The 24,992-nt window shown below is 36.1% G+C and overlaps 1 protein-coding gene across 2 annotated transcripts in view; it reads left to right on the forward strand.

The window, feature by feature from the left end:
* The window catches only part of ACVR2A (activin A receptor type 2A), an 87,466-nt gene that overhangs the window by 27,488 nt on the left and 34,986 nt on the right, over positions 1-24,992 (forward strand). For both annotated transcript variants that reach the window (XM_067025977.1, XM_067025978.1), the window contains exon 3: positions 24,702-24,909. In XM_067025977.1, the coding sequence (XP_066882078.1) occupies positions 24,702-24,909 (208 nt within the window). The remainder of the gene's footprint in view (positions 1-24,701; positions 24,910-24,992) is intronic.

Consider the following 24,992-nt stretch of genomic DNA (forward strand, 5'->3'; position numbering starts at 1 on the left):
TAAGGACCTGAAGGGACACAAGAAATAATTTAATTTGGTCTGCTTTTAAAGTCAGAGTTTTATTTAAATAAAGAGTTTTGTATCTTATCCTTCATAGGAAATTTTGCACAACATCTATCCTAGGTGCCTGTGCATTTATGTATATATGGTGTATTTAATTATAAATAAATTTTTAAAGCTGATGTGTCAATATTTTGTGAGAGGAAAAAAAAAAAGGTAAAAAGCTGTGCTATCTGCTTCAGGTTAAGTCCTAGCAAGAAAAAGTGTGGAACAGCTGCTTTTAAGCCTTGTACTATCTTTTTGGTTTCAGTGGAATTGAGCAGATATGTATTGAAAAACTCATTTTATAAATATTCTGAGAACTGAGTCCCCTACTTAACCATCTGTTAAGATTTCATTTTAAAGACAAACTTGCCTCCTGCTTTTTGGGATCATCTTAAAACACTGCTCACATTGCCATCTTCTTGCTCTTCTTCAAGATGACATCTTGTTTATTTTTCTGCTCATTCTCTTCTCTTGTTACTTCCCATTAACATTCCTTGTGACTTGATTTTGTTTGTTTGTTGGTCTTTGGCATGAGTAGGAGAGAAACAATTTAAGTAGCTGCTGTATTAGGAATTCTTACTGGTGAAGATTGCTTGCTCTCTGATGCAAGTTTCTTTTTAATCCCAAGTAGTGGCAGACCTGATCACATACTTTCCATTTCCTCCTTTGAATCAGCATTGGAAACATAGAGCCCATGGTTTGGTGTGTACATATTCTACCCAGTAAAATTTAAATGGTTAACAGTTAACTTCTTAAATGTGTCCTGCCTACCAGTCTTGTACCTATCAAAAAGGAGTCGTACATTATTTCTCCACATTGAACGCATTATGTAAAACCCAATTAAAAGTAAAATATGCCTTGATGTAAAAAGCTTCTTATTATATCTTAATGGAAAGTTGGATTCCATGGATATTCAATATGTTAAGTAGTTGATTTAAAGCATTGGTAGCCTACATTGTGTTCTGCTTTATATTTTCAGCATATTTCTCAAGAGAAACCTCTATCTTTTGTTTCTTTATCAGTCTGACATTAACAGATTGCCGTGTTTTTTCATCTGATGTTTTGGTTTATCACTGCCACTTCTGAAAATTCAGGAAACTTGTCATTGATGCATCTCTTGGCTTATACAATTAAAGAAGTGTTGGTATGACTTCTTCCTTTGACAGAATTGCTACCAGGTGACCATGGTAGGAATCTGAGTTACCTACTACTATCTCCAGGTCATCTGGTTGAGTAGGATTTGTGACAGATGTTGTTAAATGCATCCTTTCTGGAAGTTATAATGATTTTCTTTCCCAATAACATATACTTTAACTCCCAAAATCTTATTCATCTGGTTTTATGTATAGATATTTTAGTGATAGAAATTTTACTTGTCTTTTTATGGTTTCTAGGATTTTCCTTTTTCCTTTGTTAGAGATAGCCATTGTGTCACCTTCTTGGGGGCACCTTTTATGTACAAAGGAGAAAAAGCAATGAGAAAAATTCCAGAGAATAATTTCCAAGTATAAGAGAGGAATATTTTTAGAATAGGCAGGGTGTTTTATGTGCCTCTGAGTAGCTTATTTACTTGACACCTAGCTTGTAGTTCCCACTTTGGAGACATCCATGGTAGCTTCATTTCCAGATGGTGTTCCTTAAAATGTGCATGTGTATTATTTGTGATAAAGCATTGTTTTGGATTTTTTAATGGAGTGAACTAATTGTTATAGCTTTTAGGAGATGACTGAACAGATAGAGTGAGTATGTTCTAAGAAGATCACATATGGCATGTGTTACAGTGAGGGCATTGGGCCAATCAAGCTCAGGATGGTGGAGTGTCTAGAGCAGTGCTGCAAAAGAAATATAATGCAAGCCATACTGTGAGCATATAAATTATACAAAAATATAATTTTAGATTTTCTAGCAGCCACATTAAAAAAAGTTTTAAAAAAGGTGAGATTAATTTTAATAATATACTTCATTTAATATATTTTATTAGAAATATTATTTCAGCATGTAATCAGTATGAAAATTATTAAATTTTTTTGTACTAAGTTTTTGAAATCCAGTGTATATTTTACACTCATGGCACATGTTAATTCAGATTAGCCATCTTTCTAGTGCTCAGTCACCACACATGGATAGTGTATTGGACAACTCAGGTGTCGTAGAGTGTTTGCTGAATCTCTAAGATAGACTTGGTGCGGGTAATTTTGTATGAAATGGTTTGTAATTTCAGGAGGGAGTCAGATTGAGAAACTGGTGTGAAACAACTTTGGTAGATGGTGGGAAACCAGCTGGAAGATGAAAACAGCAGATTCAAAAGAAGATGAAAATAGGAAATGGTAGGACTTGACAATGGCCAGTATTCTATAAGAAGAACACAATAATTGATTATCATTTTAAGGAAAACATCGTTCCCAACTAAGGGCTTTTTAGCCTAGGCTATGTCATTATAGTTTGGAGGAAAGCAGTAGCTACTCATAATGGCACCCAAGAAAAACCACTGAGATCAACAGGCAAAATTGATTGCAGAGAAATAGTGTGGGTGGCAGGGAGGCAGGGGAGAATGATTTACACTAATATAGTAGAGAGGGAGGGTCTGAGGTAAATGATTGATTTTTATGAAGTAGGAACTGGACCAAGTTCTTGGTGACTTAAGAGCAAATGAAAGATTATACAGAATACTATATCAATATTTATAGCTTAAGCAGTGAATAAGAGGACCTAGTGATAGGGACATTGACCACAGTATGTAAGTGAGGTTAAGAGCTCATACTTTCAATTTTGGTCCAGTCCTCTCCTGACAATTTAACTTTGCATTCCTTGGTGAGGTAAAACCACCCAAGCCTCAGTTTCTTCATCCATAAAATGGGCAGAAATAGCATCTACTTCATAGAATTACATGGATTGAATAAGATTATGTATTCAGTGACTTTGGCCAGTATGACACATCTTCCTGTTATTCCTCTTAGTTTGGAATATCCAGAGGGAGGAAAAAGATATACTATAGTGTTTTCTTAGAATACATGCTTACACCACATCTTTTGAGCTATTACCCCTCAAAGCAGTTTTCAGAGTTTAGGTCGGTAACAGTTGATGAAAGTTTCTTTATGCGTAATTCCTATTAAGTGAAGAAAGACTTTCTAAGTCTTGTTTTGTGAATTGTTTGGATAGTGAAAAAAAGAACAGAAATCTGGAATTGAGTCACAGCTCCACCACAGTGACCTAATCACTTTATCTTTCTGGGACTCAATTGGAATTGAATTGATTAGTGTTTCTCCAACTCTGGTTTGAGGACCTCACAGCATTAGAATCACCTTGAGTACTGGATAAAGATGGAGTTTCTTGATCCCCACTGTAGACCCACTGAGTCAATCTCTGAGAGTAGAACCAAGGAAGTTTTATTTTGCACTCAAGTATAGCTGATCCACACCACATCTGGTTTGAGAACCACCAGAAAGGATGATTCTTAGATCTTTTTTGAAAGTTCATTATATTATAAGCCTAGAGTAAGAGTTGGATAGGAATAATGATATCTATTCCTATTTCCCCTGTAGGGTTGTTGTGAAGATCAAGAAAGATATCTTTCAGTTTGTAAAAATAAGTTTAGGTGAAAAGATAATTAAATTTTAGACTCCTATAGATTGTAATATATATAATACATTCTTAAAAACATTTAATTAATTAATTTATTTATTTTTGGCTGCATTGGTCTTTGTTGCTGTGTGCGGGCGTTCTCTAGTTGCAGCGAGTGGGGCCTACTCTTTGTTGCGGTGCACGGTCTTCTCATTGCGGTGGCTTCTCTTGTTGCGGAGCACAGGCTCTAGGTGTGCATGCTCTAGAGCGCAGGCTCAGTAGTTGTGGCAAACGGGCTTAGTTGCTCCGCGGCATGTGGTATCTTCCTGGACCAGGGCTCGAACCCGTGTCCCCTGCATTGGCAAGTGTATTCTTAACTACTGTGCCACCAGGGAAGCCCTATAATACATATTACATACGTATATATATATTGTAATTTACAATACGTATCTGTGTGTGTGTGTGTGTGTGTGTGTGTGTGTGTGTGTGTGTATTTGTAGTCACTCTTAGCTATAAATCTACAATGATTTCTGTATTAGGTGAGTCTTGGTGGATCATAGTACTCGTATTTGATACTAAATTTCTATCCAAAAAATAATGAGTTTATTTTTATTGCCCCCATTTCCGTTTAATTTTTTACTTTTATTAGGTGCAGAGAGTCCCAGTAGGATTATAGACATTCAGACCAGATGAATATATAATTTGAAGGAAAGACTAACGTCTATTCTAATTTTTTTTCTTAATTGTTTTTTTGGCTGTGTTGGGTCTTCATTGTCGTGCGTGGGCTTTCTCTAGTTGCGGCAACTCTTCGTTGCGGTGTGCAGGCTTCTCATTGCGGTGGCTTCTCTTGTTGCGAAGCATGGGCTCTAGGCACACGGGCTTCAGTAGTTGCAGCATGCGGGCTCAGTAGTTGCAGCACGTGGACCCTAGAGTGCACCGGCTTCAGTAGTTGCAGCACACGGGCTTAGTTGCTCTGTGGCATATGGGATCTTCCTGGACCAGGGACCAAACCTGGGTCCTCTACATTGGCAGGCAGATTCTTAACCACCACGCCACCAGGGAAGTCCCTGTTCTAATTTTTTAATTTAGACATTAAAGTGTTTAATACTAGGAATATAATTCCTAATAATATTAGGAACATTTTTTTAAAATAACTTTTGTGATTCAGTTGTTTAGGTTGTCCTATTTGGGGATTATCTGTACTTTCATACTCTTCCATCAATTAAACCCTCTGCTCTCAACAAACAAAAAAACCACCCCCACTACTAGGGTGTTTTCTGGGGATAAAATATAATCCCCCATTTTTTCCATTTCCAGAGAGGGCAGACTGTTACTGGGTATATACTTTGTGTTGGTTATAGTGTTTCATGCTTTAAAACATTCTTATTTTGGTGTCTAATCCCTACACATAATTTAATATATAGAAATACTTATTAAGTGGTTTTTAAGCATGCACTGTGTTGACCAGACAGCACACTTTTAGAGAATTCAATTTAGTTGGTCTGGACTGGGGCCAGAAATGAGTGTTTCGGTGATTTAGATGGAGATTGTTCATGGCCCACACTTTGAGAAGCATGGCTCTGTTTCTTGTTTCCTCTAGAGGCATAAATTTTGTAGGCACTGGTTGCACAACATAAATTAGGAATAGTTTGCTTCCAGCTTGAAAGTGAACATAAAAATATTGCACATTAGAACTCTACATGTGTTTGTGTATGTTTTTCCCATAGGAACTCAAGATGGTGTTAACACAGATGTCAAAATGAAGGGACAAATCTACCACCTGCAGGTTAAAGCTGTTTAATATCGCAGAAAACATTTTTATAAGAAAGAAAATCATAGGACATGGTTGGATCTTGACTGAGTCTATACTTCTTAGCCTTCCTTTTAAAGTTAGTTTCAGGGATTCAAAAATGTTACCATCCATTAGTGAAAATTTAAGGTTTTGTGGCAAAATAAATAGGGAAGCAGAAAATAAGATAGGCAGTGTGTAGTACTTCTGTTAGAAAAGCTGTTGAGCTTTATTGTATGCCTAGTACTGTGCTCCTGCAAGCATTATCTGCAACACTAGCGTTCACCTCTTGAACTGATTAAATGCCTTTATTCCCATGAACAATCCTCAGTTTTTGGTCCTTTTTCCTGTTTCTTATTTAAACAGTCTGCTCACTCACTGTTACTTCTGTTTTTCTTGTAATATATCTCAATTTTTATCTCTCACCCTGGCTTGTTGGTTTCCCTTTTTACTGTATGGTATAATTAATGAAAGAGCTTATTACAGATTTAAAATTCCTAATTACTATACTAAGTAAGTAAAAAATTAAAAATTGGTTTGATAAAACCCATTTTCTCTACTTACACCAGTGCTGCTGCCTTTTCTCTTAGGTATTTACTCCCAAACTTCTTCTCAAGTGTTAGGTATATGCTGTAAGTGCTAATTTATATTTGAAAAATGCTAATATTAAAGAGAGATCATAGATTTTGTGGCACCTAGGACATAATATTCATCAGCTTATCACTTCCATTCTCTTCATCAGACTTATGAGGCTTTTAATACCTATTGATACTTAAGTTCCTATTGGGCTCAAACTTTTATTGCAGTCATTCCCTGTTCTTAGTTTGTTTTTAAAAAGCAAAATTGTTCTTCACTGAAAATTGGGGCAGGTGGGTATAAGTGCTAAATGGGAAGAGGGTGTGTAAATTCCACCAGGAATTGGTTTTCAGATTCAGTGAAGGCCAGGGATTAGAATTGTTGACCCCTGAGTCACCAGCCAGCCAGCTGCTTAACAGAGAACTCAGATGGTTGCAGTTGTTCCCCATGTCCTTTCAACTGCTTTTTATCTCCATCCTTTTCTTATCTCCGGTTGCTCCTGTCCCTTCTCCATCTCCTCAGTGCACAAATACATCACTGAGTATGAAAAAGGGCAACAACAGTAACATTATTACTAAAGTTTTTGTATCTCTGAATTCCTTTGCTTTTTGCTACATGTCTGAACCCAGATTTCCATTTCTAGGGTAGCCCTAAACCTGCACATTGGCCAGCTATGTCCTTAATTAGTTTCTGGCACTGGAAAAGTAGCTTTTAACTTGGAGGAAAATGCCCTATATTTGAACTTTTTTGAATCTTGTTTTGGTATCTTTCAGTGGCTTACTAATAAGAATTTTTTAACCTCATGTTTAAATGTTTCACAAATAAAAGACTGGGAACAGCCCTGATAGTTGTTAGGGTTCTGTGGATCTTTGTTCCTTAAGCAAATGGTAGATATAAACATTTCTGGGTAGGAGGATGTTGAAAAAATGGTGGAATGGCACTCAGGGTGGGCCCAACAATTATTTTTAAGACATTTAACTTACTAAACTTATTAGGACATGAGCAAGGATGTATCAATGTGTTAACCCCCTTCCACTATTGGATTTAAAAGTAAATAGTTTAACTTTATTTACTCTTCTTCAGTTCTACATTTCCAAGGTTGTCTGTCATACTCCTGAACACAAAAAGTTCCTTTTACTATTAGTTTAAGTAAAGAGGAGTTTTTCTGGTTTTCTTAATGGGGTATATAGGTGGTGGCTTATTAGAAAATAGTTTAATCATTCATATAGGGGACTTCCGTGGCAGTCCAGTGGTTAAGACTCTGTACTTCTACTGCAGGGGGTGCAGGTTCGATCCCTGGTCAGGGAACTAATATCCCGCATGCTGTGTGTCGCAGCCACACACACACACACACACACACACACACACACACACACACACACACACACACACACATCATTCATTAGATAGGAAATCTTACCAGCTATTGATTATTGTTGTAGTAGACATACCTTGTTTTCAATGTAAACATGACATTTCAAATGCAAGTTATATTAGCGAAGGTGATAAAATTTGTGGACTATGAGTAGTGTGCTTTATAGAGGTTTATATGAAAGCTTTCTGAAGGAGACTAGTCTAGAATGTCTATGTTCTGCTCTTCCTTTGATACTTGATGAAAACTGTTAGTGCTACATTTATCATGTTGCTCTTTTACTCTTTGAAAACCAAATTTCTTAACTACTGCATGGATATAGCATATTTTACAAACTGGAAGTTTGTGGCAACCCTGCGTTGAACAAGTCTAGCGGTGCTGTTTTTCCAGCAGCATTTGCTCACAGCGTGTCTCTGTGTCAAGTTTTGGTAGTACTCACAATATTTCACACTTTTTCATTATTTGGTATGGTGATCTGTGATCAGTGATCTTTGATGTTACTGTTGTAATTGTTTTGGGGCACCACAAACTGTACCGATACAAGATGGCGAAATTAATTGTTAAATGTTGTGTGTATTATGACTGCTCTACCGATCAGCTGTTCCCTCATCTCTCCCCCTCTCCTTGGGCCTCCTTATTCTCTGAGACACAACAATATTGAAATTAGGCCAATTAATAACCCTACAGTGGCCTCTTAGTGGTTAAGTGACAGGAAGAGTCACACATCTCTCACTTTAAATCAAAAGCTAGGAATGATTAAGCTTAGTGAGGAAGGCATGTTGAAAGCTGAGATAGGCCAAGAACTAGGCCTCTTGTGCCAAACAGCCAAGTTGTGAAAGCAAAGGAAAAATTCTTGAAGGAAATTAAAAGTGCTACTCCAGTGAACACATAAATGATAAGCAAAACAGCCTTATTGCTGACATGGAGAAAGTTTCAGTGGTCTGGATAGAAGATCAAACCAACCACAATATTCCTTTAACCCAGAGCCTAATCCAGAGCAAGGCCCTAACTTTCTTCAGTTCTGTGAAACCTGAGAGAGGTGAGGAAGCTGCAGAAGAAAAGTTTGAAGCTAGCAAAGGTTGGTCCCTGAGTTTAAGGAAAGAAGCTGTCTCCATAATATCAAACTGCAAGGTGAAAGCAGCAAGTGCTGATGTAAAAGCTGCAGCAAGTTTTCCAGAAGATCCAGCTAAGATAATGAATGAAGGTGGTTACACTAAACAACAGATTTTCAGTATAGACAAAACAGCCTTCTATTGGAAGAAGATGCTATCTAGGACTTTCATAGCTAGAGAGGAGAAGTCAGTGCCTGGCTTCAAAGCTTCAAAGGACAGGCTGACTCTCTTATTAGGGGCTAATGCAGCTGGTGACTTGAAGTTGAAGCCAATGCCATTTACCGTTATGAAAATCCTAGGGACCTTAAGAATTATGCTAAATCTATTCTGCCTGTGCTCTATAAATGGAACAACAAAGCCTGGACATATGTTTACAGCATGGTTTACTGAATATTTTAAGCCCACTATTGAGATCTATTGCTCAGGGGAAAAAAAAAAGATTCCTTTCAAATATTACTGCTCACTGACAATGCACCTGGTCACCCAAGAGCTCTGATGAAGATGTTCAATGAGATTATGTTGTTTTCATGCCTGCTAATGCAGTATCCATTTTGTGGCCCATGGATCAAGGAGTAATTTCAACTTTCAGGTCTTTTTTTTTTGGTTTTTGTGGTACACGGACCTCTCACTGTTGTGGCCTCTTCCGTTGCGGAGCACAGGCTCCGGACGCACAGGCTCAGCGGCCATGGCTCACGGGCCCAGCCGCTCCGCGGCATGTGGGATCTTCCCGGACCGGGGCACAAACCCGTGTCCCCTGCATCGGCAGGCGGATTCTCAACCACTGCGCCACCAGGGAAGCCCCAGGTCTTATTATTTAAGAAATAAATGAATATTTTATTTAATAAAAAAATAAGGCCATGGGTGCTATAGATAGTGAGTGATTCCTCTGATGGATCTGGGCAAAGTAAGTTGGAGACCTTCTGGAAAGGATTCACCACCATTCTAGCTGCCATTAAGAACATTTGTGATTCATGGGAAGAGGTGAAAATATCAACATTAACAGGAATTTGGAAGCAGTTGATTCCAACTCTTACAGATTGAGGGGCTTGGGGTTTAAGACTTCAGTGGAGGAAGTAACTGCAGATGTGGAATTAGCAAGAGAACTAGAATTAGAAGTGGAGCCTGCAGATGTGACTGATTGCTGCAACCTCATGATAAAACTTGAATGGATAAGAATTTATTTCTTATGGAGGAGAAAAGAGAGTGGTTCCTTGAGATGGAATCTACTCCTGGTGAAAACACTATGAAGATTGTTGAAATAACAGCAAAGTATTTAGAATATAATATAAACTTAGTTTATAAAGCAGCTGCAGAGTTTGAGAGGATTGACTCCCATTTTGAAAGAAGTTCTATTGTGGGTAAAATGCTATCAAACAGCATTGCCTGCTACAGAGAAATCATTCATAAAAGGAAGAATCAATTGATGTGGCAAACATCATTGTTGTCTTATCTTAAGATAGTGCCAGAGCCACCCAAAGATTCAGCAACCACTACCCTGATCAGTCAGCAGCCATCAACGTCAAGGCAAGACCCTCCACTGGCAAAAAGATTACGACTCACTGAAGGCTTAGGTGATGGTTAGCATTTTTTAGCAGTAAAGTATTTTTTATTTAATGTATCTACACTCTTTTCAGGCATAATGCTTTTTGTACAGTTAATAGACTACAGTATAGTGTAAACATAACTTTTATATGCACTGGGAAGCCAAAAAATTTGTGTGACTTGGTTTATTGCAATAGTCACTTCGTTGCAGTTATCTGGAACCCGAACCCTGAGGTATGCCTGTACAGAGAAGTATGAATACTTATGGTAAAAATTATTGCCTGTAGTATATATATTTTGTTCCATTAAGTTGTGGAGGGAAAATTTTATTGAGATACTATTAATAATTCTTTTTTGGTAAGTAACATAGAACAAAATTGTCTGTTAGATTTGGGCAGTATTAATATAGCAAGTCTATTAAAGTGTTCAAGAAAAAAATGTTTTCTTCAAGTTTAGAAGAGATTTGAAGGAAATGTTTTAAAACTGTAAACATGAAAGATTTAGATAAAATATACTTTGTAATATTAAATAAGAATGAGTGTGTTGATCTGATTTTTACTATTCTGGCTACTTCTCTTTTATAAGATTCAGACAAGCCAACATGAAAAACAACTTTGGTAGTTGTTGAAAGGTATTAGATGGATGTTTATCTTTAAAAATGGGCTAAAATGGGCAAACATGACTTTTACAAATACAGCTTTTACAAATTTTACACAAGAGGCCAGTAACTGTGACCTAGAATCAAATATTCATTTGATTTAGAATGTTTACCTGAAATTTTTGCTTAGTTTTCTCTGGGTTTTAGAGGAAGGGTGCATGTTTTGTATTGTTGTGATTTAGGGATTTTTTTAAAAAGGGTTATTAGTTTTAAGGGCTTTCCCTTTTCTCTTATGAATTAAGTAGCAAATGAATCTTTCATTTTTGAAGGGTGGGGTAATAGTTATAGAAATATCATAGAAAATTAACTGAGTATTTTAATTTTTTAAGAGCTAAGAGATCAGTAGTTTCTTAAGAGTGAAGCTGGTAAATATATGTGTTTTTAAAAACTTACTAAATATAATCAAACTGTGTTCTCAGTTGCTTGAGAACTATTTCCAAATTAAGAGTTGATATTTTGCCTTTTTTTATTTCATGATCTGGTAACTCTTATTAAACTTTTCCAAGCATTTTCTCAATGCTTACTCCACTCCAGTATCTCACCGATTAAAAGGGGTTAGGGATGGGGAGGTGGTGGTAGAAAGAATGTATCAAGGCCTGAAGGAGTTTGATGTTCCAAGAAAGAAGTTCGCTTGTCTGGTGTGAATTAAGGCTGGACAGAGGCCAAACTGTGGAAGGCCTTATAGGATTTGTTCAAATTTTATTTTAAGGCCAAGGGTAGTGGAAAGCCATTGAATGGCTTTAAAGTGGGGGAGTGATTTGATTTTGTTTGAATAGGATAAAAATGGAACCTGGAAAATCAGTTAGGGAGGCTATTGCCCTAGCCCAGGGAGAGAGATTGGTGACTTGCAGTATAACCTTCTTACTCCACTGACACTCACCTCCTTCAAAAACTAGCTTAGATTTTTTTACAATTTGATTTCTTTTTTTTTTCTTTCTTTCTTTTTTTTTTTGTGGTACGCGGGCCTCTCACTGTTGTGGCCTCTCCCATTGCTGAGCACAGGCTCCGGACGCACAGGCTCAGTGGCCATGGCTCATGGGCCCAGCCGCTCCACGGCATGTGGGATCTTCCCGGACTGGGGCACGAACCTGTGTCCTCTGCATGGCAGGCTGACTCTCAACCACTGTGCCACCAGGGAAGCCCAACAATTTGATTTCTTATAACCAAATGATTTTGCTCTTTTTTTTTTTTTTGATGTCAGTTATCTATAAATTTTCATTTGACAAGCTAGGTAACATTATTTTATTGTTTTATTCGTTTATGAGTGCTAGTATGAAGGTGTGGTTTCTTTATAGCTAGTATGAAGGCCTGTATAGTGGGTTTATTTGCTTTCTAAAGTGTCTGTACTACCTGTCTATTAATAAGGAGTTGGTGGTGTGTCTGTTCTGTAATACCAAGCAGTGATGACTAGTGAGCTCTTTTGTGTGCTGTCTGGATATCTCATTCAAATTTTATATTTTTTTAGTCATCTTTTTATCTTCCAAATTCAGTTCCAAAACAAAATCCTACCTTTTTAGAGGCAATAACATGAGTTTTTTCCTTTAAATAAAATACATCGATAAAGAAGCATACTTGAAATTCCCTAGTCTTTGTGACCTTCTGATCATTTATTTATTGTTCCTGCCTTCCCATTTTTACCTTACAGGAGGAATTAGAATAAGCCTTAATTGAAGTTCAGAAATATCTAAAGATTTGTAAGTTTTTCTCCTTTCTACTTCTCGTGTCTTGTTTTGAAAATAAGGACTTATTTTTTCTTTTTCTCAGGTTGAGGTTAAAGATATCTCAAATTTTGAAAATATTTTTTTTTTACTATTTTGCTTAGTACTTAAATATCAAATTGCCTTCCAACACTATACATTTGTTGAATGTGGAAGATGCTCTACCTGTGTGAAAGACATAGTGTCCTCTTAAGATTTCATGTAGAGTGTCACCAAAATAGACTTTAAAAGTGTCCCGCCAAGGGGCAGAGGGCTAGAAGGGTGGAATTTTCTAATTTGTGAGGAGGAAATCGTTGGGCTTCTGTTTTTCTTGTTCTTTGTTTGTAGAACTCTCTCCCTCATAATGTTATAATAAGCCTACTTATATTGGTTAAAAGTAGAAGAAAGCAGGTTTTTTCATACAACCATTAACTGCCCCCCCCCTTTTAATTATTAAAAAGGCACAGGGAGGTCGAGGTCTGGAAATTGGCCAGGCTTTCTTGGACTGTCCTAGAAAAGTAATCTTAAATGTGTTCCCAGGTGCTAGTCAGTTGAATCACAAATTTGGAGTTTTGTGGTTTGCTCTTTTTCCGTTTCCTATTATTCTATATATACTTTTATGTATTCAGGAAAATGAAATTCTTTGGCAGTTGATGATAAAATCAATGCTTTATTCCAGGCTACCAACCAAATATACCAACTTAAAGTACATTTCTGCCTAAAAAGATGTCAAGTCATTCCTTAAGAGAATGAGAACGGTTACTTTTAAAGGTGTAAAGATGTTACTTTTAAAGACATTTTCCTTTGTTTTGGGGAAGAACTTTATAATGGATGTCTTTTGTTATTTAGTGTTTAGTAATTCAGCACAGATTAAGTTAGCATCTTTTATTGAACAAGCCAGGGATAGAGCATCTTCTGTACTTAAAGAAGAGTTAAAAAAATGAGGTTTTTAAAAAATTTTGCTCTACAGAAATGCACCTCTTTGTATTGAACTAGATCTATAATTAAGTGAATTAAAAAATAAATTTGTAAGGGCTTTATTTAGAGAGGTTTTGCTTGCCTCTTATAAAAGAAAATTCTACTATTTCAAATTTGGTGTTCTCTTTAGGCCTCTAAAATTTTGTTAAGGCTTTTTAAGAGAGAGAGGTTTGAGAAATTTATGTTTTCTTCAAACCTTGGTCTGTATAAATGTAGATATGTACTTATTTCGGATCTGTATGAGGAAAATCAGTCACTTATGAGTTAACAGTGTTAAAATACATTTTAGGTGGTTATCTTAGTAATTTGTCAGGAATTAACATTAGGAGTCCTTAGATAACCAGTGGTTAAATGTTGACATCTACTTTTATTCTCCTTCTCACACCCACGTATGCACACACTGTGTCAAGTGTTACAACGTACAATGTTTATGTTTTTATTTTATTCCACGTAAGTTCTGTTTTTAGTTTATATTACTTAAGCTAGATGGACAGAATCTTGCACTGTTTTGTCAGACTGATAGTACTGAGTATAACAGGCAAGGCAAAATAAATTTCTGGGAAAATTGCCAGAAAGTGTTTGTGTTTTCCTTTGGAAGTGATTGTTTGGTGGTAGGAAGGTGCTTAGTTTAAAAAAATAAAAATTAAAAATTAGATTGACAGGTCCTAAAATGTTGCATTGTCATCCAGAAATTTTATTTGAAAATTTATTCTCCTTCCTCATATTTCTAACTTGTTTATCAGAAGTCTTTTGGGACATCGTGGACTTTACTTTTTTTCCTAATACTTAAAAACAGCCCAGGGCAGCCAAATAGAGAAGGTGACTTCTGTGATGTTTATTAATATAGAAAAGAAAGGATACCAGAAGACCTTTGATGTGTTTATAGATGCATAAAAACAAATTATTAAAATGAGTTTTAAAGAAATTACACAACACATAGAAGTAATAAACAAGAATTTTAGATTCTTCTAGTACTAAGCATCTTATTTATAAATATGAAGGCCATTGGTGATTTTTAAAATAAGGCTAGTTAAGTGATATAGCTGTTATTTAATATCATAGTGAGTTTTCAGTTTGTATTCTTTTCCTTTAATAGAAGTGTACTGCTATTTAAAACTTTTCTAATAAGTATTGCTCATTTTCTTCAGTTGCTGGTTTTCAGTTACCAGATGTTACTTTGATGAAAACTTTGTGATGAGTTGTTTTGTTTTGTTTTTTTAAGTTTCTCACTCTTAATACTGCTGGTTCCTCAAGGGTAATATTTCACATTACTTTCATAGCAGCTGAAGTGATCCGTTTTTACATCAGAGTTTGATGATTTACTAAAAAGAAAGCCTGCATTTTCCCAAGTAAATGAAGCACTAAAACCCCTTAATGTACTTAGTGTCTTTTCAGAGTAATTGAGACTTGTAGGTTGTTTTTAGTAGAAACTACTTTGTGTGGGGGGGGTGGTGGGGGGGAGGAGTTCCTTAATCTATCTTAGGATGTCCTGAGAATTTATTCTCAGAATTTATTCTGAGAATAAATTATAAATAATAATAATATATTAATAATATAATAATAATAAATAATAAATAAATAAATTCTCAGAATTTATTCTCTTATTCTAAGTTTATTCCCAGTTTTGGCTTTTGTGCAATTTTAAAGATAGTCCATTTATTCTGATGGGAGTATTGGCCTCTAGCTGCAGTCACCGTGATCTCCCTGTTCCCCCCAAAATGAACATCTAATATCAGAAACCTGTTTTATACAGTCTAGGTAATACTTGTATCTACTTGTACCTGTTCTGATGTAATTCGTATTTTGAATGATTGCCAGAGAACTGCATAGAATTATATCAATCTTGAGATCTGGGCATTTATAGGTAGCCCACACATTTTGTGGCTATAGGCAAAACCACTTTTCTGTTGTGCCTTACCTTTGAAGATACCTTGCTTATCCTGGACAATACATACCTTTCATGACAGTAAGAACATAACATCAGGAAGAGAGTTAGCAAAAAAGAGAAACATAGGGTAAATATATATGGAATAAAGCTTTATTTTGTAAGATGATGTAAGCTAAACATTTATCAACAGCCAAATACCTAACTCAGGTCACTTATATCTTACTTTCTTATACTTAGACCAAATAAGAGACTGTGTAAAGCAAAAACTTGCTCTCCATATTCTAATTTGCCAGTCCTTTTGTAACCTGTGGCCATCTGATAAGCATGGATATTATAGACTCCTGGTTTTTATTGGGTAGTTAGTATGGCTTTCTGAGTTTCCTTCCATTCCAACACAGTTTACTGATTTTCAGGTTAATCTTAAAAATATAACTTCTATTCTTAACTTTTGATGTCTTGCAAATCTGCCTTGATTATACCCAATACTGAAGAATATGAAACGTTCATGTTTAGTGAAAGCAATCTTGTCAAACACTGATTAACCGCAGCCCTGTTTATTTGATCATGATCTTCTCTGTCTCTGTTTAGCTCAGTTCTGTCTCTTTCCTTAATATTCCTGCTTTAGTCCCCTTTCCTCCATAAAACCTTCTTTTTTCATTTCCTGGTTAATTGATTGATTTAGTGCATGTTTATTGAGTTCCTGTACTGTGCCAGGTACTGGTGATATAGCAATGATAATAGGGCTTGTTCTGGAAGCTCATATTCTAGTGGAGGGAGGTCCAGGTTATCATCTCCAAAGTACTACTGCATTTATTTATAGCCCTTATCTTGGTGTTTTTTGTTTTTTTTTGTTTTTGTTTTTGTTTTTTTTGCGGTACGCGGGCCTCTCACTGTCGTGGCCTCTCCCGTTGCGGAGCACAGGCTCCGGACGCGCAGGCTCAGTGGCCATGGCTCACGGGCCCAGCCGCTCCGCGGTATGTGGGATCCTCCCGGACCGGGGCACAAACCCGTGTTCCCCGCATTGGCAGCGGACTCTCAACCACTGCGCCACCAGGGAACCCCTATCTTGGTGTTTTAATTTACAGTACAAACATATGATCAGTTTTTTTCATCTGTATATGTTCAATATAAAAGCAAAGTTTTCTTCAAAGATTATTCCCAGAAAAAGTCACTTTATATTTGAGACTTCGCAAAGTTTTTAGTATTTTGAGGCTCTTGCTCAGTAATTTTATTTTGAATAGAAGAATAATATTTGTAGAAGACAGGCTTGAAATGATGCCAGTCAGTGCTAGTTTTGAATTTTTATGGAAGTTTCCTGAGGGAAAAGGTAAAAGGGGAATAAAGAGTTCAAACAGATAAGAAATTATTCTTGGGAGGGTTGATTAACTATCATAATTTGTTGTAAACTATTCACAAAGGTTGTAAAAAAAAAGGCCTTTAAAATCTCACTTTTAAGAGCAATATTGTAAGTGCTTTGTGAACATCACAATATATACCTATAGAACAATGGGAAAAAACCAGTGTCTTAGTATTATGGGAGTGGAAGTTTGTGGCTTGGAGCAACATTTCCAGTGACAATATTCTATATGACTTCAAAAAGTACTGTTTCTGAAACAACTTAAATGGAAATGAAGATAATTCTAGTTTTGTTACTTTTAAATGACTCAAAAGGTAATGAGATGACACTTGTTGAAAGATGTATGTGAAGTTTGAACAAAATTGTTTTTAAAATTTTTGTGCTTCATGATTTTAAAACATTCATAAAACTAAATTAATGAGTTAAAGTAAGTATACATTAGGCTTTTCATACAAATATGGAAAGTTTTGTATATTTCAAGTTGGTCAAAAGATTTTAAAAATATCTTCTCATTGGGGGAAATTAGGGTATCTGTCATATTGAGGGTTGTATCAATGTTTTGATACAATTTTATTTTATTTGTACTATAAAATGTTTTTGATGAAAAGCATCATTCAAAAAAAAGCATCATTCAGGGGCTTCCCTGGTGGCGAAGTGGTTGAGAGTCTGCCTGCCAATGCAGGGGACACGGGTTCGTGCCCCAGTCTGGGAGGATCCCACATGCTGCGGAGTGGCTAGACCCGTGAGCCATGGCCACTGAGCCTGCGCGTCTGGAGCCTGTGCTCCGCAACAGGGAGAGACCACAACAGTGAGAGGCCCGCGTACTGCCAAAAAAAAAAAAAAAGCATCATTCAGTTTGATCTGCCTTCCATAGCTGATTCTCTTTGGATGTGTGTTCTACCCCTAGAGTGGTAGGAAGCAGTGACATGTGAAGGGAAAACAAGAATTGCTTTTCATGTTGTATTTATTATTTTTGAAACTTCATTAACCCTTCCTAGCAAACTAAGTTGCCTTTGGGAGTCACAAGGTTAGGGAAGGCATTCAGTAGCCTGTTTATACTGTGTTCTCAGTGACTTGTTGATAGTTTCAGACAGCATTAAAATACTTTTCCAGAAATGAGCCTCAGATTTGTAAGTTGTCAAAACAGTTCTTTTCTTTCTGTTTAATGTTGGTTGCATACCGTAGGAAAATTGTGATAAGATGAGGCTGGTCACAGGACCATGAAAAACATTGTCATCTTAATCAGATAAGAAATTAATACAATTCATAATTGTAAAAGATCCTTTAATTCCATCTATCTGTTTCAAAGGAGATGGGGGTGCAATAGTAGTTGGATTTTTAAAATTCAGTTGTCACATCACATTTTTACATTTTAATCATTCATTAAGTACTGTTTATGTTTGGAGGGCAATTAAGACAGTCTTAGATCCAGTAGCATTCTGGTGTATAAATGGACTTATATAGACAACTAACTAAAAACAATGAATAAATATAAAATATTTTATATTGGATTGCAAGTAGTGTACATTTTGTGGGAAGGAGGAGTTCTGATGAGAAAACTTGAAAATTGTCACATATGTGAGATTTAGCCTGGGAGGCTTTTTGCACGAGCTGGGCTTTCGGAAACTGTTAGAATGATGATAGATTGCAAAGGGGAGGGCATTTAAGAAATATTTGCTTGGGCTTCCCTGGTGGCACAGTGGTTGAGAATCCGCCTGCCGATTCAGGGGTCGTGGGTTCGTGCCCCGGTCCGGGAAGATCCCACATGCCGCGGAGTGGCTGGGTCCGTGAGCCATGGCCGCTGAGCCTGTGCATCCGGAGCCTGTGCTCCGCAACGGGAGAGGCCACAACAGTGAGAGGCCCGCGTACCACAAAAAAACAACAACAACAACAACAACAACAAAAAAGAAATATTTGCTTGAACCATGTCCACTGTTCCAGCACCACCATTTATTGAAAAGGCTGTCTCTCCTCCATTAAAATTCTTTTGCTCATTTGATAAAAATTAATTGGGCATATTCATATGGGTCTGTTTCTGGGTCCTCTCTCTGTTCCACTGGTCTTTGTGTCTTTGTCTCCACCAGTACCACACTGTTATGCTACTGCAGCTATATGGTAAGCCTTAACAACAAGAAGAGTGATTTCTCCCTTTATTATTCTTTTTCAACACATTAATAAGCTCTTTTAGGTGTCTACAAAGAAATTTGCTGAGATTTTGTTGTGAATTGGATTAATCCTATATATCAGTTTAGGGAAAATTCACATCTTTATTATGTTGACTCTTCCAATCCATGAATTCAGTATGTCTCTCCAAGTGTTTAGGTCTTCTTTGATTTCTTTCATCAACGTTTTATAATTTTCATCATACAAATCCTATATATGTTTTATTAGACTATATGTATTTTATTTTCTTAGGAGCAATTGTAACTGGTACTTTTAATTTTTAATTTCAGTTCCACTTGTTCATTGTCAGTATAAAGAAACAGTTGATTTTTGTGTGTTGATTTGTATTCTGTGATCTTACGGAACTCACTCACTAGTTCTAGCATTTTTTCTGTTTGAACATTCCTTGGAATTTTCTAAATAGACAGTCATTTCATCTGCAAATAGAAAGAGTTTTATATCTTCTTTTCCAATCGGTATGCCTTTAATTTCTTTTTCTTGCCTTATTGCCATAGCTAAAACTTTCAGTACTGTGTTAAATACAAGTGGTGGTAGTAGACATTATTACCTTGCTTCTGATATTAGAGGGAAAGCATTCAGTCTTTCACCATTAAGTATGATGTTGGCTGTAGGTTTTTTTATAGGTGTTCTTTGTGACTTTGGGGAAGTTTCTGTCTATTCCTGTTATACTGATAGACCATATGATTTTTCTCTTTTATCCTGTTTATTTGGCAGATTGCATTTACTGATTTTTGAATAAAAACCAACTTTACATGACTGAAATAGATTGTACTTGGTTGTGATGTGTTACTTTAAAAAAATACAGTTTTAGATTTTGTTTGCTAAAATTTTGTTGAGAACTTTTACATCTAAGTTAGTGAGATATACTGTATTACTGTATTACCCCTCTTGTTTTTTGTTCTGTCATTGGTTTTTGTATCAAGGTAATACTGGCTTCAGAAAATTAGTTAAGTAGTCCCTCTTCATCTTTTTCTGGAAGAGATTGTGTAAAATTAGTGTTGGTATATTATTTTAATACTTCATGCTTTTAAAAAACAAAACCCTAATTGTCCTCAGATGCAGTTGCAGTAGGTAAAATTTACTTTTTCCTCACGGGAGGAGTATTTCAGATTTTGAGTATGACTTTTACAGGCCTACTTTATGGCCAAATGTTCTAACAAATTTCAGGTCCTGTGTATTTCTTTTTTTCTTTCTTAAATGGTAGGAAAAATGAAATGGTCAGTATGAGTCATTATGTATAAGCAGTACTTTGGAAATAGAACCATTATCTAAAATAATTCTGATACTAGATTCTGTGACTAGACTTACTGATTTGCTATAAGTTGCCTGAGTGTGAGTTATGAAACTATGGAATTATCCATAATAATTATGGAATTATTAGGGTAATTGAATCAAATATGGAAACAAAGCAGTGAGAGGTTTGGTAACTTATTCAAGGTCACAGTTTATAAACTAAATTCCAAGTTCAGGTCACAGTCTACTAAGCCAGTGGTACTTCACTGGGGAGGAACATTAGATCACCAGTGGGTCTTTGCCAAAAGGAGAAAAGAAAACATACATACAATATTTATACATCTATATATTTCCCCACCGCCCCCCATGTACTTTTCAACTACTCATTCCTGGGGCATACAAAATGGCACTCAAACATGAATTCAAGAAGACACATAGGGGATTCTGATGTACATCATTTGTTAAGAACCATTATAATAAACCCTGCACACAGACCTTTTATGTTATTTATTTCTTTTGAAAGTCATATTAACTATCTGGAATTACTTTGATAGAATAAACCTATGGTAGAAATTTAGTTTCAGAAAATTTTAAATTGGGAGATGCTCTTAAAAACTAATAAATATAGGTAACTTGTCATCCTTTTTAGAACTCCACCTTTAAAGTTATCATGTGAGCTTAACTTAAAAATACATATAACTTGGTTTATTTTTATAATTATCATGTTATTATATTTAGTGGTCAGTTGGAGACATAATGGATAGAGACTGATTACCCAGTCAGCTTGAGGAGGGGGTGGCAAGATTGTCAGTTTTCTTTCTATTTATGGATAATATCAGTCAAGTGATAGTCTAGATCTAGAAAATCATCTGAAATCTTAACTTACCATTAAATATTAAATGTTAAAAGAAATAAAGAAAATAGTCATTTGTTTATCTTTTTTCAAGACCCAAGGTGGCAAAGAAAAGATACTTATGTTTGGGTTCCCCTGGTGGCGCAATGGTTGAGAGTACGCCTGCTGATGCAGGGGACACGGGTTCGTGCCCCGGTCCGGGAAGATCCCACATGCCGCAGAGCAGCTGGGCCTGTGAGCCATGGCTGCTGAGCCTGCGTGTCCGGAGCCTGTGCTCCGCAACAGGAGAGGCCACAACAGTGAGAGGCCCGTGTACCGCAAAAAACAAAAAAAGATACTGATGTTTCCCCCCCTCCTTCTATACTAATTTCAAAACTCTTTACCTCAAAATCTTTCTCAGTACATGGCTCCTGAGAGCCACTCTTAATTGATTGAAATCGACACCAAAGATAAAACCTATTTGGCATTTTTGTTATAGGCAATGTTCTTTTTTGGGAGGTCAGTTTTATTTAGTTCAAGTGTTAATCCTATGCTTCAATGGAGTCTTCTTTTGGAAATTAAAAATAATAGTGGTTTATAACATGAATTACACAAGTGATAGTTCACAGGAGACTCCTCCTCAACAAACAAAACAAACAAAAGGCAGGTTAGCTAGACTGTGGGAATCAGGATGTTGTTTCAAGAGTTAGCTGACCAGGACTTCCCTGGCAGACCAGTGGTTAAGACTTCACCTTCCAATGCAGGGAGTGTGGGTTCAGTCCCTGGTCAGGGATCTAAGATCACACATGCCTCGCAGCCAAAAAACCAAAACTGAAAACAGAAGCAATATTGTAACAAATTCAATAAAGACTTTAAAAATGGTCCACAGGGCTACCCTGGTGGCGCAGTGGTTGAGAGTCTGCCTGCCGATGCAGGGGACACTGCCCTGGTCTGGGAGGATCCCCCATGCCGCAGAGTGGCTGGGCCTGTGAGCCATGGCTGCTGAGCCTGCGTGTCTGGAACCTGTGCTCTGCAACGGGAGAGACCACAACAGTGAGAGGCCCGCGTACCGCGAAAAAAAAAAAAAAAATGCTCCACATAAAAAAAAAAAAAAAAAAAAAAAAATTAAAAAAAAAAATAAAAAAGGTAGCTGACCACACAGCCTGTGGGCCAGATCCAGCCTGTGAACTAAGAATGGTATTTACATTTTTAAATGGTTGGAAAAAAAATCAAAAAAATAATATTTTGTGACATGTAAAAATTATATGAAATTTAATTTTCACTGTAAATAAAGTTTTATTCATATGTAACAATGCTCATTCATTTACTATCCTCTGGATGCTTTTGTGCTACAATGGCAGAATTGAGTAGTTGTGAAAGAGACCATATGGCCTGCAAAAGCTAAAATATTTACTCTCTGGCCCTTTACAGAAAAAGTTTGCCATCCCCTGTTTTGAGATAATGTGGGCAGAGTATGATTGCTTTGTTGTTATTTAGTAAAGGAGGAAACTTAATTTGCTGTTATTTTCAACAGGTTTCTGAAAAGGAATAATTTACAAAATGGCTACTGTTTATATACAGATGAATAGTACTAGCAGCCCTTCTTTTATAAAATACAATGGACGTAGAGTTACCAGCCATAGTTTACATGTCTGCTCACACTATTATTTCTTCCGTAGTTGAGAAGTCCACAGCACCATTACTGCCACAGATTTTATCAGCTTATAATTATATCTCTGTGCTAGAGCATTGTAGAGCAGCAGTTCTCAAACTTTTTGGTCTTAGAACTTCTTTAGACTTACCCCAAAGAGTTTTTATGTGGTTTGTATCTGTAAATATTCATCATATTAGAAATTAAGGCAGAAAATTTAAAAAAATATTTATTTAGAAGTGACAATAAATCCATTATATGTTAACAAAAGAATAGATTTTTATGAAAAATTTTCCAAGACAACAAAAAAATTAGTGAAATTGTTACAGATCTCTTAATAATTGTTTTAGCAGAAGACAACTGGATTCTTATATCTGTTTTTTCCACTCAATTTGTTGTGATACAATCCATTGTGTTGTTTTGATATGAAGGAAATTTGGCCCTACACAGATGTATAGTTAGAAAAGTGAGGAATATTTTAATCCTTTTTTAAGATAATTGTGGATTGTTAGTGATATTGAGTATCTTTTTATGTACTATTTCCCATTCATATCTCTTTGATAAAGCATCTATTTGAATCTCTTCCTCACTTTTTAGAAACTGGGTAGTATGTTTTCATATTGTTGAGTTGTGAGAGGTCTTTATATTTTCTGAATATCAGTTATTTTTAAGGTATATAATTTGCAAGTATTTGCTCCCAGTCTGAATTTTTTTCCTTAACTTTCAAAGAGAAGTTTCAATTTTAATGAAGTTCAGCTTAACAGTTTTTTCTTTTGTAGCTCATGTGTTTTGTGTTCTAAGAAATCTTTCATAATTTAGGGTCACCAGATTTTTCATTTTTTTCTAGAAATTTTATAGTTTTAGGTTTTATTTTGAGTCTGTGATGTGTTTAGAGTTAATTTTTGTATATAGCATGAGCTATGAGTTGATATGAGTTGAGGTTCTTTGTTTTGCATATAGATGTCCAATTGTTCCAGTGTCAGTTGTTGACTTTCTCTGCTAAATGCATTGGTACCTTTGCTGTGTATCAATTGACCGTGTGTGTATGGGTCTATTTCTGGATTCTCTGTCCTGTCCTGTAGGTTCATGTGTCTGTCTTTTCACTAATACCACACTGTCTTGATTGCCAAAGCTTTAGTAAAAGTCTTAAAAACAAGTAATATGGGGAGTTCCCTGGCGGTCCAGTGATTAGGACTCGGCGCTTTCATTGCCATAGCGCAGGTTCAATGCCTGAGAGGGGAACTAAGATCTTACAAGCCACGCAGTGCGGCCAAAACAAACAGTATGAATTCTGTTTTGTACATCTTTTTCAGAATTATTTTGGGTATTCCAGTTCCCTTGCTTTTCCATGTAAGACCAGAGATAGTTTCTTAAAAGTTAGTTACAGTGTGGACTCTGAAACCACTAATGAACTTTTTGTCCTCTGTAATGTTAAAATCTCCTTGGCTATCTTGAACTTTTTGCCCATGAGTGTTTTTCAAACATCATGCATAATACACTTGGAAAATATTGGTTCGCTGAATTATATAGACCTTCTAAATATTGGCACATCTCATTATTCTATATTTAAAAGTCATACTTGTTAATATCACCACTCATCAGAAATTCTTTAAGTATTGGGAAGGTGTCAGGCTAATGGTGGTGGTAAATACAAATTTTCCAAAATTCTTATTTTTGCTTGAAAAGTCATATTTTATTATTGGCAGTGCATACTTTCAGGTGTTTTTCTTGAAGTAACAGGTTTACTTGGTTCATTTTGGGAAAATTTCTGCCAAATACTCGTCTGAATAGCCCTGGTTGGTTTAATTCACAACTCAATCATGCAAGGGATTTTTCTGGAGGCAACCATTGTACTTCAGTGTATAGCAGCAGTGCTTTTGGTTAGTTCCCATTTTGTCACACAGAATATTGAGAAGAAGTCTACTCAAGGGTCAAGATTTTTAAAAAATTAACAATTGTACTGCTTTCCATCAAGGACATTCTTAAGTGAAACTGTCCTTTTACAGAGAAACCTTGTGATATACGTGGTTGCTTTCTATTATTATGTTTATTATACTTAAAGTACAGAGATTGACCTGGAAACCTGAACCCAATGTTATAACACTAGTAAGGCAATAAATTATTGACATTTCAGGAAGATTTGAAGTTTTGTATACTGGGAGACAAGATGATATGTTTAAGAACAAATACAGTTATATTAAAAGTTGTCGTTTTATTATCTTATAGGTGCTATACTTGGTAGATCAGAAACTCAGGAGTGTATTTTCTATAATGCTAATTGGGAAAGAGATAGGACCAATCGAACTGGTGTTGAATCCTGTTATGGTGACAAAGATAAACGGCGGCATTGTTTTGCTACCTGGAAGAATATTTCTGGTTCCATTGAAATAGTGAAGCAAGGTTGTTGGCTGGATGATATCAACTGCTATGACAGGTAAGAACACATTTTATTTTTTTATGATAGTGTTGAATAATTTTCATTTCCTCCATTTTCCCCCCCTCTCATTTTTTTAAAAG

The sequence above is a fragment of the Kogia breviceps genome, chromosome 2 (assembly GCF_026419965.1).
Source record: "Kogia breviceps isolate mKogBre1 chromosome 2, mKogBre1 haplotype 1, whole genome shotgun sequence".
Classification (NCBI taxonomy): Eukaryota; Metazoa; Chordata; class Mammalia; order Artiodactyla; family Physeteridae; genus Kogia; species Kogia breviceps.